This window comes from Curcuma longa, chromosome 19 (assembly GCF_044706935.1).
Source record: "Curcuma longa cultivar G26 ecotype Majalengka, Jawa Barat chromosome 19, ITB_CL_G26_1.1, whole genome shotgun sequence".
NCBI lineage: Eukaryota > Viridiplantae > Streptophyta > Magnoliopsida > Zingiberales > Zingiberaceae > Curcuma > Curcuma longa.
The window spans coordinates 4,916,716-4,936,853 of record NC_133879.1 but is presented as its reverse complement, the minus strand read 5'-3'; the positions used below and the strand labels follow the sequence as shown (position 1 = coordinate 4,936,853).

General features: G+C 35.2%; 1 protein-coding gene across 1 annotated transcript in view; it reads right to left on the bottom strand.

Annotated features, from left to right (window-relative positions):
- Positions 1-10,172: 10,172 nt before the first annotated feature.
- The window catches only part of LOC141812649 (dol-P-Man:Man(7)GlcNAc(2)-PP-Dol alpha-1,6-mannosyltransferase), a 46,704-nt gene continuing 36,738 nt past the window's right edge, over positions 10,173-20,138 (bottom strand). The window contains exons 15-20 of the mRNA XM_074700663.1: positions 19,869-19,937; positions 19,669-19,751; positions 14,991-15,087; positions 12,241-12,306; positions 10,620-10,713; positions 10,173-10,493 (exon numbers count right to left, since the gene is read on the bottom strand). Coding sequence (XP_074556764.1) covers positions 10,413-10,493; positions 10,620-10,713; positions 12,241-12,306; positions 14,991-15,087; positions 19,669-19,751; positions 19,869-19,937 — 490 coding nt within the window. The 3' untranslated portion in view covers positions 10,173-10,412. The remainder of the gene's footprint in view (positions 10,494-10,619; positions 10,714-12,240; positions 12,307-14,990; positions 15,088-19,668; positions 19,752-19,868; positions 19,938-20,138) is intronic.

Below are 20,138 nucleotides of genomic sequence, written 5' to 3'. Positions count from 1 at the left end.
GGTAATGCGCGTCGTATCGCAGACGAAGTGTCTGATCTGACTGGAGTTTGATGGAATTTTATTTTAACCCCTATAGTATCCAAATATTACGGAATTACCTCATACCTTCATTGTTTAAGTTATGACTTTTTTTTCTCCACATAGTTTCTAAGTTCTAACCTTAAACGATCTTATTCTTCCGTAAGAAGTAGAATTTGTCATTCTAAAAATTTCATATGATCAGATCACACGACTATTTATAAGAAGTAAATTGAGAAATTACAGTTGACTATAACGGAGGAAAATATTATCTCAAATTCGTTGAGATTTCATCTTGTTCATTTTAGTAATTATATTCCATCGTAACCAACTCAATTATACTCCGAAAACTTATATGATCTTTCTCGGTTTGGCTCAATGTGTTATCTTTGATGATAAATCCCACCGTAAAACAAAATCACTCTCACATCAGGACACATAAGGTTTGGACGGGTTCTAATCTTTAGCTTGCGTAGGTCGATTAAAGTTAGAAGGAGAAACAAATAAATAAATAAAAAGGTCAGAGAGTTAGAAGGAGATAATAGCGGTCTGGGAAGACCGTGGAAGTGAGTTGCACTAAGATAATGCATGAATATATATTTTTAACCTTTTAAACCTAAAACCTTGTATTTATGTTCCAAAGTTAAGTTCTTTAGAGTTTCATTTGACTATTAGTGATGAAGGACTAGCTAAACATAATCTTAATTTTTTTAATTGTTTTTAAGTCCTAGATATTAATTAATCTATGTTAAAATAGCACTTTTCACGCGGATGGAGTTGATTTTAGAATAGATTATCTTTTAAGATACGAGAGTTTATTATAAATAATTAGTTAGTAAATTATATATATATATATATATATATATATATATATATATATATATAATATATATATATATATTATATATATATATATAATATATATATATATATATATATATATATATAGAATTTTGCTATTATGAGCGCCGGCTTCCTAGGCGTCCGTGCGCGCCGACCGCCGACCTCCACGCACTTCCGCCGTCCGTTCATCGCTGTCCGACCACCAACGACCGCCGGACCGGACCCATTGGAACCGCGACTCGCCGGCGCACATTTCGGCATCGGATTTCGGCCGGATTGGGCCAGAATCCGGCTGGAATTCCGGCCGAAACCAGGGAAACAGTGCTTGGCGCCACTGTCGGCCCCGATTCGACCGGAATCCGACCGAATTCCGGCCGAAATCGGCCGTCGGTGTCTGGCGGCGATTTCGGCCGGAATTCGGCCGGATTCCGGCCGAATCGGGGCCGAAATCCGACCACCGCTGGACCGCCTGCGAGTTGCGGTTCCAACGGGCCCAGTCCGGCGGCCGGCGGTGGTCGGACGGCGATGAACGGGCGGCGGGAAGCGGCGAAAGTCCAAGGAGAAACACTGTGCAATCGGACGGCTCGGATCGAGCGATCGGACGGACGGACGATCGGATGGAGGTGCTCACGGGGCGCGCAGGAATCTGTCGCCCATAATAGCAAAACTATATATATATATATATATATATATATATATATATATATATATATATATATATATATATATATATAATGCATGAACTCGATTGTAAAAACTAACAATAGTCATGACTCCAACGAGTTTACCGGCAAGCAATGCAGTGATCTCCTTTGCCTGATAAGTTGAAGTTGAATTGAATGAATGGGTTAATTAAGCAGTTGGGTGAATTTAATGACCATAATTTGCCGAGTGTATCGAGTAAATTGGATGGACCAAGTAAGAAGGCGTATTCAAATGGGCTAAGCCTAGGCGAACGAGGGAAGCCAGTTTGATCCTGCATGTCAAGGTAAAATATTCTTACAAACTAAAAGAGAGCAGTTGAAAATTTTTCATGTATTCTATGGACGAAATAAAAAAATTCTATTTTCCCCCATCCCTAGAAGTCATTACCCCATCTCATAATGATATGTTAATAATGAAGATACTAACACGGTAGGATCAAGTTACAACGCTAGAAGGGAATAAATAATGTTTTATTATTTTTTTACTCTTTTACATAAATCAGAGCATGCAAAAATAGAAAGTACAGCGGAAAAATGAAATAAAGATATTTTATTTTTTATTTGGTTCACAATCACAGGCTGTTACTCCAAGGCCCACGATCTGTGATCGTTGCCAACAAGCAATTTACTATAAAACTCCCTTTTTACGAGAAGGAATTTGTCACTTTATAAAATGTATTAGGATCGGTAAACTTATACCATCCTAAATTCTTAAGTACAAAAAGCAATAAAATAATTACCGACTGAGAGTATTATATTTGTAGTTGTTGGTACAGCTCCTCGGTATTATGATGACGTTCTGGATCAGCTGTTTACGTGCAAGAAGTCATCACAGAAGCGTATTAAGTTGTCTCTAGGGTTCTCCCTCACAACTGCTTATAAAGCCTGATTTGAGCACCTGGAAGTGCTTCCGAGTGCATCCACGTCATCCTGTCGATCCACTTTCAAAGTTGACTTAGCATCTTCTGAGCGTCTGTATCCCTTCCAAGCGCCTGGATGCTGACGTGGAGGTTGTCGAATCAATTTTGACTCAGCAAGGCCTTATCGAGATCTGGGCATCTGGAACCTTTCCGGGTGTCTGGAGGCTAAGATGCCCCGACCACTGGGACTCTGCCACCTTATCTGTCTCGCTGGCTTGTTCGACTGACGTTCAATCGCCTAGATCCCTTCCGGGCGCCTGAACCGTCCGATCATCTAGATCTAGATAAGGACACCCAGAATACAAAGTTTCAACCCTTCTTTCCATGCATTACAAGTTAGTCCAGAATCAAAATTTAACAAGAAGGAAATAGTTTGGTAAATTATTTGGTCTTGACTTTAGGTTTCTAGTGAAACCCTAGGTCAGATGATCAATGTCTACTGTTTCCCTTACTGGGAATGCGTCCTCATCCACTCCATTTTAGAGAAGTTACCTTTTGCCAACCAGGTCGTCCAGACCTATTAAACTTTTGCTCAATCTTGATCCTCAGCACCTAGGTCTTCCACTACTAGACGTCCGGTCCTCTAAACTCGTCTAAACTTTCTGCCTGGTGCTCTGATCTGCAAAAACTTCCTGCCCAGTCCTCCAGACTAGGACTTCTTTGTCCAATCCTGCAAACCAGATCTTTCCTTGCCCAATCCTTCAGATTAGGTCTTTTTTGCCTAGTCCTCCAAATCAGGTCTTCCTTTGCATAGCCACAACTAGGACTTCCCTGTACTACCTGCACACTCAATTTAGCTCATTATTTCACTTCTCAAACTTAAATTGAATCCTTTGTCATTATCAAAACTTATGTTCGACCATCAGATGCTCCATGTACCAATAATCTCTCCCTTTTTTATTATGATAACTTAGGTTCCAAGTTAAGTAAAACATTTGCTTTAATAGAAATAAGTTATCACAATTTTCCAAGTCAATAACAAGAATTTTAAAAATTAACATTTTGACTCCCCTTAACTTAGGACTCTCCTCGTGAAGTGAAGTTAAGGTCTACTTATAGAAAAATATTTTTTTTTAAAATTTTCCTTTCTCCCTATTGAACTGGACATGATTTTTTCTTTATCAATTTAGTTAAAAACCATCCAAGTCATACTTAAACTTTTAAAAAATATTTTGCAAACATTAAAAGCTTTTTGTAAACATCAAAATAATAATTTTAAACTCAATTTTGAGATCAATTTTTGAAATAATTTATAAACATTTTTAAAAAAAGTTCCAAGGTAATTTTCTAAGTTAATTTTGAAACTTTTATTTTAATTTAACTAATTTAACTTGACCATACTCTCCCCTTTGACCTAATCAAAAATAGTTATTAAAAACTTGAGGGTGGTTTTGAAAAAGTTTTGAAACTATAAAATTTTAATTACGTGAAAAATTAGGTTTGAGTCCAAGTATGTCATTCATATAATATATAAAAATACTTAAATAAAAAAATTTATCCTTTAAGCACATGTCTAACTTATTGGTATTGGCAGACTATCAGAAGATAACAGCTTGACCAAGTTAGTCAAGTTTAAATGTATCATTCCAGCTAGCTTTTACCAAGTAGAAACACTTAACTTGATCCATATTTTTTATTTTTAGCCCAAGTTTTAGTTTGATACACGGATATAAGCATCGAAAACCTAAGCTTTTTACCCTACGCATCTCACATCATTCTAAATTTCACAATATACAAGTAAGTTATCTAGTGTGTTTTATGAGATGCGATAACCTAAGTCTATAGGTGTATAATCTCTATTGGGAGTGCTTAGGCTAAATCCAAATTTGATTTTTAATTTTGAAATCAAAAATTAAAATTAAGTTTTTCAAAGACAAGTATAGTTTTGAAAACACTTTGAAAGGTAGGTAATAATAGATTTGAAAATCATGAGTTTTGAAAATCAATTGTGACAAAAATATTAATTTTGAAAAAAAATTTATCCTTACTCTACCAAGCACATTCCTAATTGCGCGCAAAAAATTACAATCAAGATAAGATAAAGTAGGTTAATGCACTAAATAGTAAATTAGTCAAAGTCAACACTGAATAAGCAAAGCCAAAATATAGCAAAATCTAGGAATAGTGGGGTCTACTAGGGTGGTGGATGAGGGTGATCCATGCCCCAAGATCTGAGCATATCCATCATCTCAGTGTGTCTAGCCCTACTCTGCTCCTCCTAACTCTCATACTGGCTAGCCATGGTCTGCTAGTAAGTGGCAACTGACTCGTGCAGACTGGTGAATGACCCATGTAGACTAGTGACTAACTCTTCGAGTCTGATCATTCTCTGTTCCAGAGTGATAGGAGGTGGAGGTGGAGGAATCTATAGGAGGTCAGCTAGATCGATGACATCCTCCTCATCCTCAGCTGTCGGTTGTAACTGAGGTTGGTTCCCTTGTCTCCAAGACAAGATCTCATCCTCATCTATATGGACCCCAGCTAAAAAGAAGTTCCTAATGCCTAACATGTCAGACTTACTAGGTGGTTTGACTTCACCTGAGGTGATGTCAAACCTAAGAGATACTAGGAGTGAAGTCAAAATGTAGCAGTAAGACATATGTATCCTCTTGCTAGTGGTGATACTAGATGAAAAGATGATGGCATGGAACATATGTAAAATAAAAGAAATATATAAAATGGTCGCATCATCGTGACATCCCTAGTAATCAGGGGTAGAATACAAGTCACTAAAACTCTGTACAGAATATAGTCCTATACTCTTAGTCTGACTAAAAAAAATTGGGTCACTGTAGGGACTTTTTCCTCTCCAAAAAAGTATGAATACATGATGTTTAATGTAATATGTGAGTAGGTATCAACAAAAAAACCATCCCTACGGAGGTAGCAGGTAAATAGACATGATGAATATCTAAGTCCTAAGTGATCTCTAATCATGGTGGGAGATAGGATGAAATCTCTCCCTACAACTTGGGTGGAGTAGGTCAAATCGTCGATCTGAATTAGGTTATTGTACAGCTCAACACACAAATCTATGTTAACCGGACTAGTACAATGCACTAGTTTCTCTAGGTCGTAATGTTCTACGACCTCCATGGAAGGTATACATGAACATGTAAAAATATTCTACATAAATATATAGAATGAAGAGGTACAAATATCAATAATGCAAATCTAATCCTAAGCTCCTCAGAAGGGAATCAAGGATCTGTACTAGGAGTACTAGAAGTCCCAGCCTCAATGGTCTTCCTTTTAATCCTAATACCTAAATTAAGATTTTAACTAAGAAAAAATAATTGAATTGACTTTAGGATCATTCAGAGACTTACCTAGGCATGTTGAATCGAAAAATAAAGAACTGATGATCTAAAAACCTTGACAACAGCACGGGAAAAAGTTTTTGGAGATTGGAAATAGGTTTTGGGCAGCTTGGAAACTTAGGTCTCGGACGCCTATATAGACAAAATCCGAGTGTCTGGATTCTAATCGGGATGTTTGGATTTCGTGCGATGTAGGGCACCTAGATTTCGTGCGATGCAGGGCACCTGAAAAAATTCCAAGTGCCTGGATTCTGAAAACTGAGGGGGCTTGCACGAAATTGTGGACAATGTTCAGGAAGAGGTTTAGGGTGCCTGGATTTATATCCGGGCACTTGGATTACATTGGGTCGGGCTTACTAATTGGGTTACTATAGTTTTGTTAAATTATAAAAGATTAATTGAGGTTAAATTTTAAAAAACTTATTAAATTGATTCCTAGTTCTATCTCACCCATGTCTAGATTATCAAATAGTTAATCGTATGGATTATATGAGATGATTTTTTAATTTTTATCTTAATTAATTCAATTATGATTATCTAAGATTTGATTAACTTTGAGTTAGATTCAAGTTTAACCGTTGACTAATTAAGTATACATTTTAAGAATTAGTTTCTAGGTAGTGATAAGGCATAGGGGCCTTTTTGGGTGTCGGAATAACGACCACCTTCTAAGACAAAGCTAGTTTGAAAAATCATATACTTACCTAATCTAGGGAAAAACTTTGGTCTAACTAGTTTAGGATTTGATGAGGTAGCTTCGATTAGTTTCACTCAGCTAAGTGAACCAAATAGGGTACTCCTTAACCCACTTGACTATATTTAAACTGGGTTTCCCTATCGTACTATCATCTAGCCTCACTCTAGTACTAGGTTGGGTAAGTATTAATCAAATCTGTATCCTTAATTAACCTAGATTCAATCTAAGTTCAATAAGAATAAGAAAATAAAAAAGAGAAAATCAAATAAAATAATTTTTATCTAACAAGTATGATTTTGGATCCCCTAGATCATAACCTCTATTAGGTCTGATCAAATAGTATATTTGATCCTTGGGAATCCAGTATTGGTTCAGTCCAATTGGATTGGTCAGGTTGGACTTTAGAACCCATACTTAGACTCGAAATTTTTTAGTTCGATTTATAAGTGACAAATAAGACATATGTCTGACTTTATGTCCAAGCCCAGATCTGTTATATATAGTCCTTTAAGTTTCAAGCATCATATCAAGATACTTGGAGCTTGAAGTAAACTTTTCTAAAGATCTTTTCAGATCATCAACTTGAAATTTCATATTGAAATTTTCTTTCTCAAGTTGAAATTCCAACCTGAACATTTTCGGTTGACAAGATGATGTTAACTTTCTCCTTAAGGAGTGCTACCTCTTTTCTCCTTTTGAAGAGAGTTAACTTGGACACTGGACTTTGTCAGTTTTTAGTCAAATAATAAATTATTGAGTGCAATTTATCAATCAAATTATTACTTACAGTGCTATTGGGACCCTCTGAACCGGATATGGATCCGTGGCTCGAATCTAATTCAGCTTCTAACTCAGTGTCTGGTTCGATCTCGATCTCAGCAATCTTCTCTCTTGCTGGGAAAGCTAGGAAACTCGTATTTGCTTCTTCATCTGAGTCTTCTGAGGAAGACTCATCCCAGGTAGCCTTGAGCACTTTCTTCTTGAACATTTTCAAACTAGATTAACTAGTTCGGTAGTAACCTCGTCATTGCTTTCGGAACTCGATGAATCTTCGAATTGTTCCTCAGTTCGTCGTCTTATTTTTCTATCCTTTGTTTGACCTATAACAAGAGCAATCCCTTTCTTGACTAGATTGGCATTAGTCTATTCGTGCAGTTCAAACTAAGAAAATAATTCATCCAATTTAATTTTCGAAAGATCCCTGGAGACCTTATACACATCAACCATTGATGCCCACAAGGTGTTCCTAGGAAACGTTTTCAATGCGTACCTGATTACATCTCGATTCTCCACGGATTGCCCTATGGCGTGGAGTCCATTGACTATATCCTGAATCCGTGCGTGTAGCCCACTCACGGATTCACCTTCTTGCATTTTTATGTTGTACAGCTTGTTTAACAAAAGGTCGTGCTTGCTCACTTTAGTGTCTAACGTTCCTTCATGTAGCTCGATCAATTTGTCCCATAAGTCTTTCGCACTTATAAAAGGACTAACTCGATTTAGCTCTTCCTTTGTTAGACCATATTAGAGTGTTTGGGTTGCTTTGGCATTAGCCTAAATTTTACGCTTTGTGGTTATGTCCCACTTCTTGCAAGGTTATGGTATGTTGTCATTGTTCATTAGAAGTGTAAATCCTGTCTGGATCACAATCCATATTTCCACTTACATTTTGAGGAGATACTCCATTCTACCCTTTCAGTAGATAAAGTCTTCTCCTGATAATAGTGGAGGTTTGGCAGTGCTATAACCTTCTTGATAGGTCATTTATCTTGCACAAAGAAAATCACAAAAAAATATTTCAAGATTTAGTCTTGGATTAGTAGTGTGGGAGAAAAAAATTAAAAAAATTAGAGCAAAAAATCAAAAAAGCTCGATTAATAGTGGCACTAAATTCGAGCACCCCTCGCTTTGATATCAATTATAAGATCAAGTTAGAGCGCTAGAGGAGGATGAATAGTGCTTTATCGCTTTTTCACTCCTTAGTCAAGTAGTGCGTAAATCAGAGTATGCGAAAATAGAAAGTGCAGTGGAAAAATAAAATAAAGACACTTTTATTTTTACTTGGTTCACAACCACACGCTGCTACTTTAAGACCCACGATCCGCAACCGTTTTCGACGGACATTTCACTATAAAACTCCCCTCTTACGAGGAGTTTGTCGCTTTACAAAATGTGTTAAGATCGATAAACTTACACCGTCCTAAATTCTTAAGTACAAAAAGCAACAAAATAGTTACCGACTAAGAATATTAGACTTGTAGTTGTCAGTGCAGCTCCTCGACGTTATGATAATGTTCTGGATCGGTTGTTTACGTGTAGGAAGTCATCGTAAAAGTGTATTAAGTCGTCTCTAGGATTTTCCCTCGCAGCTGCTTATTAAGCCTAATCCGGGTACCTATAAGTCCTTCCGGGCACCTCCACGTCATCTCATCGATCCACTTTCGACGCTAACTCAGTATCTTTCGAGCACCTGTATCCCTTCTGAGCGCTTGAATGCTAACGTCGAAGTTACCGGATCAACTTTGACTCCGCAACACGTTATCTAGATCGGGCACTTGGAAACTGAGGTGTCCCGACCACTGGGACTTTACCATCTTATCCACCTTGCTGGCCCGTTTAGCTGACATCCAATTGCCTGGATCTTTTTCGGACGCCTAGACCATCCGATCACTTGACATATTTGTTGTTGGACACAATACTACACTTCTAGTGCTAGTGAATAAAGAGGTAGCACTCATCCTTGAGGAAACCCAAACACATAGGATGCTAGTGAGTGCACTCATGCTTACTGGAGGAAACCAAAACACATGTAGGCTGCTAGGTTGCAATTGTTCTAAGTAGCGGCAAAGAGGAAAGTAAAACACCTGTTGGCTGCTAGCGAGCGAAGAGGTTGCATTCGTGCTTCAAAAAGGAATGTATCCTAGCTGCATAATTTACAAAGTCCTTGTATTAACTCTGTAAGGTACTTACAAGTGGTTCATTTTATAATATTATTGTGATTGAATCCTGTTGCAACATTCTTTTTAATTTTTCTCGTCTCGCATTCCCATTATCCGCCTATTACAATAGTCTTCCATTGCTTATTCACTTGCTATTTTTTTCAATAAAAAATAAAATTCATCATCCCTCACACGATCAACCCTACGACTATCTGTGAAAAAATAAATCAAAAAATTATAATTAACCACTACGAAAGAAGATATTAACTCAACTTCACCCCAAATTTAACACTTGCTACTTTCTTCTACCAAAGGTGAAATTTGCCACTTTAGCGGCCCCATACGGTTGACCCCACGACCATTTATAAGGAGGTAAATTGAGAAACTACAATTGATCACGACGCAGGAGGGTATTGCCTGACTTCGTCAGGATTCGAACCCTTGTCCTCTTCTACAACTCTGCTGCATCGTAACCAACTCAGCTATGCCCCAGGGACTAACACTCTTGCTACTTTCGCACACATTGTTAGTTGTTTAATCATCTTGATTCATTACAGTTAGGCTTCTTGTTTATCATTTTATATTCATTTGTTATTGGCCGGCGGGTTATTTCTGTTTTATGAAAACTGCTTTAAACCATAGAATATTGCCCGAGAAAACTTGATACAGACATTCCTTAATCTAAAAAAAAAATCAATTAACAAAAGTACATCAGTTACAAAATGATCCACAATTAAATAGTTATGCTTTACCTCTTGTCTGATAATTTCATTTTGTATTCAAACATGAAACACCCAACAATCATGGCCATCTTAGTAGACGACCAAATTAGTTATATGACTACAATGACGCTATGGCTCACATCTCAAACTCAATTGGCTTAATAATCTTAATTCAACAAAGTGAAAATTCTATTGGCAAAACTGAGAAGCAGTATTTTGCCTGTTCCTGTTGATGTTAGCATGGTGGAATCAGGAGCAACCTGGCCAATTAAATAGATGGATTTCCTGGTCTCTTATGTTTCCATGAACAAATATTTTGGGCTCCTTTAACTGCAATTGCGAGTCATTGAAACAGATAAACTCTAAAGGTGTCATTGGGAATACAAGTACATGCTTAGTTGGCAAATCAAATAAGGTATGTTCTCCCAAAAAGCAATGAAACAATGAAATCCTTACCAAGATAAATGGCGGAAAGCCAACCCGAAAATTAACTTTGGAAAATCCACTTACAGTAAACAAGCACTTGTACCCATCAACGTGAAAATGCTCGCTGAAACAATAAAAAAATAATAATAAATATGCTTTATTATCTAAAGCGGTTAATAAACGTTGCATATTAATGGTAAGATAACAATTATATATAGACACTCTATAAGTGAAACATAGTCCCCGGGGCAATAGTGCAACGGTAGGACATCCGGATTGTAACTCAGGGACCCGCGGTTCGATCCCTAGCTACGGCGTATTTGCAGGAATTTTCTTCCAAATGGGGAACACAATCAAAGGATGCTGGGCATCTGGATTGGCCGCCGTATGCGCTTCCCGATTTACCCTGATGGTCGGTGGGAAACTTCCGTGGGACCGGGCCGACCACCCCCAGAGATGTGGCTACTGGGATTATCATTTTTTTCTATAAGTGAAACATATTATCAGACACTAAACAATTATATATATACACCGATAAAATGAAATCTTGAACTATTTTATTTGATACTGATAAAAAATTTCATTATGCCTGCGAACCGAAATCAACACAGTCAAAGTTCTGGTGCCAACACATCTTGAGGCCCCATCGAGCCCTTATGACTCATCTGAAGGGATCCCGCCGCCTCGCGATCCATCTGGAGCCGATGTCCGAGCTCCCGCAGCGACGGAGAACGAATCAAGGACGGAAATTAAAAACTTAAGTCTAATTTAATTAATAATTTTAATCAATTCCTAATTATAATTGAGATAATTTAAATAGACTTAATCAAAACCTAATAAAATTATCCTATTATATATATATATATTTTAAATTATTTTTTATTTTTAAATATTTAAATTAAATTTTTTTATTTTAGTTAATATATTTTATATTTAAAAAATATCGAAACTATATCGGCACAGTACGATACAGTACCGAAACTGTATCATTTCGATCCGAAACCAAAACTTCGATACGGATCCAGATTTTAAACCTTGTTTACACCCTAAGTAGACACTCAATAACAGCACAAAGAAAAAGACAAACCGACAAATACAGCTTCAGAAGGACAAAGACACAAGAATTGTATTCATATTCTGATTTGAAGGTTCAACTAGGGTTGACAAGAGAGATTTTGGAAGTGATGTCAATCTCCATATATCTTCGTATATCTTTTTTTATTCTGCCTCAAACTGAAGACTCAGTATATTCTAATGTTTGTGAGAATGGGTGACAGTTCCAAGAGATTAGAAAGTGAAATAGATGAAAAAGCACCTAAGCGACATTTATCAATTTGAACCAACTTGAGAGATTATATTGTGGACTTAAACATAAATATCAATAGCACGGGGACCTAGTTGTAATATTTATGTTGGTTAATAATTTATAGGTAAAAAACTAATTTCCTCCAATAACAACCAGATGAAAAGGCTACAGGCACTACCGCAACTCTTTTCTATTGTATTCATATTCTTTTAGACTTGTAGGGGAAAATAAATAATGATAAAACAAAATAATAGATTAGACAAGAAATCCAATAATACTGCCCAGAAAAATTCTGAAAGATAGCAAAAAATTATGAAAACTAAAAGAACTAGAGTTAGAACTCACTTCAACAAGTAGGTGAAATTTCTGCCACCGTATTCTTCCAAAGAAATTCCTTCCTCTTTAGAGTATCTAAATGCAAAGAATGATAACCTTAAGAAATTCAAACAAAAACAATTTGAAGAGCGACAAATACATAGACTGACATTTTTAGCAATTGTTAATCAGTTCTAAAAGACAATGAAATGAAAGAATAATCTCGTAGCTATAATTAGTTAAAACAAGTCTTTACCAACAAAGGGAGTTGAAATATATAATAACAAAGGCTCTACTTAGGGGAATAATTTTTTTTAGATTTTCATATTAATTGAAACAAAATTGTATTTCAATTTTTTTATCTTAATTTTAAAACAAGTTTGGTAGATAAAATCAAATTAAAAAAAAAAGTTTAAAAATATGGAATTATTTGGATGGAGACACAGCAATGTGTTGCCCATCACTTTTGTGGATAAAAAATATATATTTTATATAATTTAACATTTATTTTCATTCACTATGCTTTTTTTTTCTTTCGATAACGACAAGTAAATAAAAAAAAAATCAAATGGAAGAGTTAAAATAACTAATGTTACTAGGATACTTAGTATTTTTTTTAATACAAGTACAACAATCAAATGGAAGAGTTAAAATAACTAAAGTTACTAGGATAATTAGTATTTTCTTAATATAATTTTTTGTAATATAATTTTCTATACTTATAATTAGTTCTTATTACATAATAGTTCTAAAATAAAGAAATAATCAAAAGCTCAAAAGACCATTTCATCATTGCCAATGTCATTTCTAGTTTTTAAAACAAAGAATTAATTTAAAAAACAGTTATTAGTTCTTCAAAATTGGAGGAATTAGAGAAAAAAATCTAAAAACTCTTGGTGCTTATTTTTTTTTGCTAAACATAAATATTTATTTTTCATTTCTACAACCAGAATTAAAAATTCTTTAGTTCAAAAATTGAGCCTAAAGCATCCTAAGCATAAAATTCAAGACTTAGTATCAATGTTCTAAATGACGGGCAAGGCAACTGTCTAGGTTGCACCTAAGCAAGAGGTAGACATCAACCGCACAATCTATGCCTTAGGCGATGCTTTACGCAGTCAAAGTTGAGGCAGGCGAGGCAGCGAGGGAGGTCGGCTAGACAGCGCGTGAGGCAGTAGGTGAGGCGGTCAAAAGTCAACAAAATTTAAAAAATCCTAGATATATTAATACATTTTTCTCCCTTCCAAAACATTAATTCCACCAACTCACCAAGTCACCCACAATCCTCCTCCTTTAGCCTGGATCCGCCACCACCGCCTGCTACCACCACCAACATACTAGGTTAACTTTTATATATTTCTAATAAGTTCTTATTCTAGTTTTTAATCTTTTATTTAATTATTGAAGATTAATAGCTGAAAATGAAAAACAACCAGAGGTGGAATTGAAATAAAAGTCTAGTGATATTGTTTGGGATTATGGGATGTTGTATTGCAAAGAAAAAAGAGATTGGATCACATGCAAATTGTGTAAGAGGCATATTAAGGGAGGTGTTTATCAGATGAAGTATTATATTGCGGATATTGTAAGACAAGTTAAAACATGTCCTAAAGCATCTGATGCTAATCTTGAAAATAACAAGAATAAGAAGCGAGAAAGGGTGGACGACAGAAGTAAATATAGGTGTGAATGTAAAAAATGATAATTGTCAAGTGAAGGAAGATTCTTCTAAAAAGAAGTCAAAGCACCTCAAGCCTATTGATAAGTGGGCATCCACAATCGATCCAACAAAAGCAAGACAACAAAACATAAATGATGCATTGAAGTTAAAGTTTACAAAAAAAATGTGCATGAGTACATTGTAAGATAGATTTATGGGGTGGGAATTCCTTTTCATGTAATTGACAATCAAAGCTTTAGACAATTAGTAAAGGCAGTTGGCCAATTCAGCTCAAGCTATAAACCTCCAAGTCATTATTTTCTAAGGAGTCACTTTTGAAACAAGAAGTTGAGAGGACCAAATTATCTCTAAAAAAAGCAAGAAGAAGAGTAGACAAAAAATGGATCTACAATTATGGCCGATGCATGGACAGATCATAAAAAGAGAAGCATTATGAATTTATGTGTTAATTACAAACTAGTTACTTCATTCTTTGATTTTAGAGGTGATGATGCATTCAATAAACCCTGGGATAAAGAAGGGTGTGATGGACGCATTAGAGGTGATGATGTAGCTCTTTGGACCAAAATAGGGGGTGTTCTTTTGAGGATTTAAAAATAAAAGAAACCCTTTTTTTATCCAACCTTTTTTCTTCTCTTAAAAAATGGGCCGTTGGTTATGGCAAAGTTGTTTCATTGGTCATAGAGAATCAAAAGGCACTGTATACAAACTTGATCAACATAAAAAATGTAGACAAAGCAATTTCTTAGTAATGTAACCCTCATAATAGAAATAAACTCATTAAATTACAAAACATTGAGGTGAACAAGTGTTGAACTTAATTCAAGTGTTAGAAGTCCAAAATTTATATATCTATACATTTATTGTATTTTTCATGGTTTGCCACAATAGCTAGTTTAAAAAAAAAGTTATGTTAATTTCTATAGACAATCTGTTGGGACACAATTTCAGAAGGAAAACGGAAAGAAAATGAATGTTCAAATTTATTTTCTTTTCTAATTCACAAATGCCCTATGAGACAACAAGGAACCCAAAAGGAAAATAAATAAATTTCTTAAATAAAGAATAATGTGAAAAGTGAAATGGCTAATTAACATACCTCCATGGATATTCATTTTCACAAAAGCGAGAAACACCATTCATGGCTGTGAAGGCATCAATGTGAACAAACTTTTCTTTCGTTGCATCAGATATGTCTGTGAAAACAGACTTCAGTTAATATGCACCAACCAAAGGAAAATATCAAATGTGTGCATCTTATAATCAACCAGTAAGTTCTTTCTTAAAGTTCACTTGCACATGTGTACCTTCATTTGGCATTAACCACAGATGATGGGGAAATTTTATGTTGTTCCAATGATCCTAGATCGTTGCTTTTATCTTCTACCTATATGCATATTGTATCCTGAACAATCCCTCCTCTCAAACTGATTTAAACATACTGAAAAAGTTCTAAACTTGTTACAAAAATTAGGGGATCTTATAGTTGCAGAGTGAACAAATTTGCCAATTTATCAATAGAACTACAAAATGAGGTAATGATCTCTTTAGATTTCACTTTTTATCTTGCAAAAATAATAGTTTAATTTCTATGTAGTCTATCTCTTATGAAAGACTAGATTGAAGGCAATGTAAATGATAGGCAATTTACCACAATATAATTTTATTGGCTCAATTTAACTGCTACTCAATTATATCATCAATTGCTTAATCTAGATAATCTCACAAGTGGCTAGAACATAGCCTAGTATTCTACCTCTACACTTGATCTAGTCAGAAGAGCACAATAGCCTAATATGCATCACTGATCTATAGGAGAATTTGCTCAGTCTACATACGAATATCCTATAACCTGAAGTTGACAATGAATATGATACTTTTCTAGGATTTCCTTGAGATACAAAAGAATCTTTAGAATTGTCATCTTGGCACGAAGTCTCAAAAAATTTAACTAATCACACTAAAAATGAGAAATCAAGGTCAAGTGACAATGAGATAGTTTAATTTATCATCCAACCTTTGAAACTTGGATTGGATAGTAATTCACCCTGTACAAGGATTAGTTTGTTAGTTTGGCATTAGTATCCATGGAAATGTTAATCGGTCTAGCCCCTAATAATACAACGTTTCAACTATATCATGTGCTTACTCTCTTTGTTTTAGATTGCTAAATCATGAAGTCTCAAAAAATTTGACTAATCACACTAAAAATGAGAAGTCAAGGTCAAGTGACAATGAGATAGTTTAATTTACCATCCAACCTTTGATACTTGGATTGGATAGTAATTCACCCTGTACAAGGATTAGTTTGTTAGTTTGGCATTACTATCTGTGGAAATGATAATAAGTCTAGCCCCTAATAATATAACGTTTTCAACTATATCATGTGCTTACTCTTTTTGTGATATGAATGTTTTAGATTGCTTAAATTATTAGTGTGCTTACTCTCTGTGATATGAAATGTTTTAGATTGCTTAAATTATTAGTTTGTAAGTGTTAATAAAGGGATGCTTTCAATCTTATAATTCTAGTAATGTCATCACTAGCAACAATAATATCATCAACATAAACAATAAGAAGAATATATGCTCAAGGCTGAGAGGCAAAGTGAGATACTATATGATCTGATGTACTCTTGGTCAGACTAAACTAAAAGGCACAACTGATTATAACAAACACTGTAGGCTTGTGTCAACCCGCATAAAAAAAAATTCAATTTGCACTCCTTTTTCTTATTATTGGTGTTTAAGTTGGTGTTTTCCCTCTTGCCCTATCCTCTCTTTAATAATATTTCATCTCTCTCTAATGCTCGGCAAACAGAATTGCAGGATGAGTCACCAAAAGTAAATCTTCTCGTCTCATTAGTTCTTTGTCCCAATCTACTTGGAAACCACATCATCATGGTGCTATAGTGAGATATCCATGAAGATCAATAATGGTATTGAGAAATGATATGTTTAACTCATGCCAATAGTTACCAATCAATACTTAAAACTATGGCCAAGTCCAAAACATACCTAGTTTGGTGCCTAAATTTAGATAAAATTAGTTAAACAACTAAAGTTATAAATGATGGAACTTTCAGTTCATGAGTGGTCTTATACGACCACGGGTTTTCATATTTGGGCAAGAGGTTTAAGTTAGGTCTTGCATTATTTTTTATTTATGTGTCCAAGTGTATAGTACCTAGACGTACACACATGGAGTATTCGGAGGCTTAAGGTCCGTGAAAGATCAGAGAAAGGTCATATGAGATACTTGAGGGACCGCAGGATGAGGAGCATCGAAATTAGCTATGCTTGGGAAGTAGATTATGCAAGTAGAGCAAGAAAGACAATACGAGAAAGGAGTCAAAGGGCTTGGTACATCTACGTAAACGAAGCAAGAAGAATGACACGAAAAGGGAGCTAGAGAGATCAGTGCATTCGAGGAACAAGAAGCTTAGCGGACAAATACTAGTGACACACTATGTAAGCGAAGTAAGAAGGATGGCACGGGAAGAGAACTAGAAGGCTAGTGCATCTAAGAGATGAGAAACTTGACAAGAAAAAGTCTCGTGGCAGAAGGCAATTGCTCGTGAATTGAGGGTTGAGTGAACTTGTACTCGAGCATGTGTAGAACTCAATTTAGGCACACTTGTCATTTGATGGCATGGAGTCAAGTTCCCAGTCGATTGAGGGTCAATTACAATCAACTAAGAAATTTACTATACGTTTATTTTTATTGGTGCAATCAATTGATTGCCTATAAGCTATTGATTAGACTAATGATTTGTGATGAGTAGTCGACTGAAGCAAGTGTTATCCGAAAAATTTGCAACAATCAGTCGTGAGTCATGAGAAATAGTCGCACCAACCAAACAATAGTTGATGACCTTGGATAATGCAGTCATCGCAGGAATCATCACATGGAGTGAGAAACAATTGTACTAATCGACTGATGACCCTGGATGAAATAAGGAATTGGTCACAAGGCATGAGAAACAATTGTACCAGTCAATTGATGGTTGTAAGTAGTTGAATGATGATCCCTGGATGAAATAGTAATCACAGGAATCAAGCATGAACAAGAAGAAATGATTGTATCAATTGGCTAATGGTTATGCAACAATTCATTCAACAACACCGCGTCAAGATTTCAATAAATGAAGGAGGCTTTATAAAGAAGACCAAAGGCCATGAATAGAAGTAGAACAACAAGATTATTATAATGTTTACTATTGTTCTTATTTGAGCTTTCTTTCTAAAATCGTAAGACTTTGTTGTATAACTCTCAAGCCTTAACAATCCTATAAAGGTTTCTCCACCTTCAGTATTTTATCGAAGAATAGGATTCTAAGAGTGATGCGGCTAAAGGATCATAGGCCATGAAGTAGGATCCTAGAGGCTACCGAACCACATAAAATCACTATGATATATGCTTGTGTTTTATATTATTTCCATTGTTAATGAGTTTATGTCCTCACTGAGATCACACCAAGAGAAAGTTAATTTTTAATTTGCATGCATGTTATTCACCCCCTTTCCTCTAGCATACCATCTAGCACCAACAATAAATGCGCATATGTTAACTAGATTTCATATAACTAAAACTTATAAGTCTCCAAATATGATACTATCAATAGATCTCCAACTATGTATATTTATTAGATTATGGATATGTAATAAATCAAATTTATTAAAATGGAATCAATGAATTCCAATCATATATTATAAAAAATAAAAAATCATATTTATTAGTTTAAAATTATAATATTATCTAACAATTATTATTCTATATGATAGGATTTTATTATGATCTCAATCATATCGAATTCTAGTTTATAGGATGGAGGCCATTACTGATCAAGAAAGGTGTATTTTCTCTCATTTAAGTTGTAACCTCTTTCGTTTCGCATTGCAAAAAAGAAATATAGATGAAATATTGTTTTTTAATAATCCAAGTATCCGGGCTTGGCCCGACTAATCCTGAAGGTAGATAGCCTTTCCTCTAGTTCGTCTATCAGTAAATTCATAGCACAACTTATGCACACTTAGAGGTCAACCCCTAGAATATGCATCCCTATTGGGATTTGAACTTTGGTCTCTTATTTGTTTCTCTAAGTGTTTTACCATTGCACCACACCCGTGGGGGCAATATAGATGAAACACTTGATCAAACTAAAGGTGGATCACCGACAATGGTAAGGTTGATTATTCAACCTAAGCTCTTAACAAATCTCAAGCAATGGAAAGGCTCAACAATGTAAGCAAGAATTAAAGTAAGTGACAAGAGGTCAAACTAGTATCAATGAAAAGACTATATAAAATCTATCGAATTTTGCACATTCAACCCAACTTGAATAAATTTCAATCGATTGCCTATTTTTCAATCTCAATTTGTTTAGATTCAATGCACCTAGTTCTATTTTGATACCATTTACTCATGAGTTGGATAAGATTGTCTTTAAAGACATGCTTATGGATTATTCACAAAATTATATAGACCGATCGGGCAAACTAACTAAACAAATATCTATTAACTCTTTGTTCTCTTTACATTCTTTTAACATTGATTATGTAACAACAACTTAGACTATTATTCAAATTGAAAAGGCTGACAATCCCACAGCTAGAAAAAGAGCATTGTGCTAATGCAGATAACAAATACAATGGCTCTAGATCAGCAAAAACAGTTTAAAAAATCTAGAATTTTAAATAAACAACTCAGAAACTGATAAGAATTAGATGCTTCATCAAAAAGAGATAACAAGGCACACAGATTGCCAATGCTATTACCTGATTGATGCAGACCCTTCAAAGCATAAGCACCAGGATAGTTGTTATAGGATGCAAGGAACATCATGACAGAACATCCTAGACTAAAACAATCATGCTATAAGATTAAAAGAAAGCATTCATTGTTTTCTGACAAGTAACCACACTGCAGCACACAAAAAAAGGATCTGAATTCACTATATTAAACAATGAAATTCAACCTGATGAGTAAAGATCCAAGTAATATTATGTATAGCCACCTCCAGCCATCCTTCTTCCTATTGATATACCTGACATATTATCAAAAAGATAAGAATTAAAGTTTAATTTGGGTATAAACGGGGGATTAATCTCATGTTGTGCCAAATGCATAAGACTTTTATTTCACTTTTACACTAAGACATAAAACAACACCAGGACAAGTAGACAATAAATAATGAGCAAATGGTTGTTAACTTTGATATGCAAGCTTGGTTCCGTCCTTCCTAAGA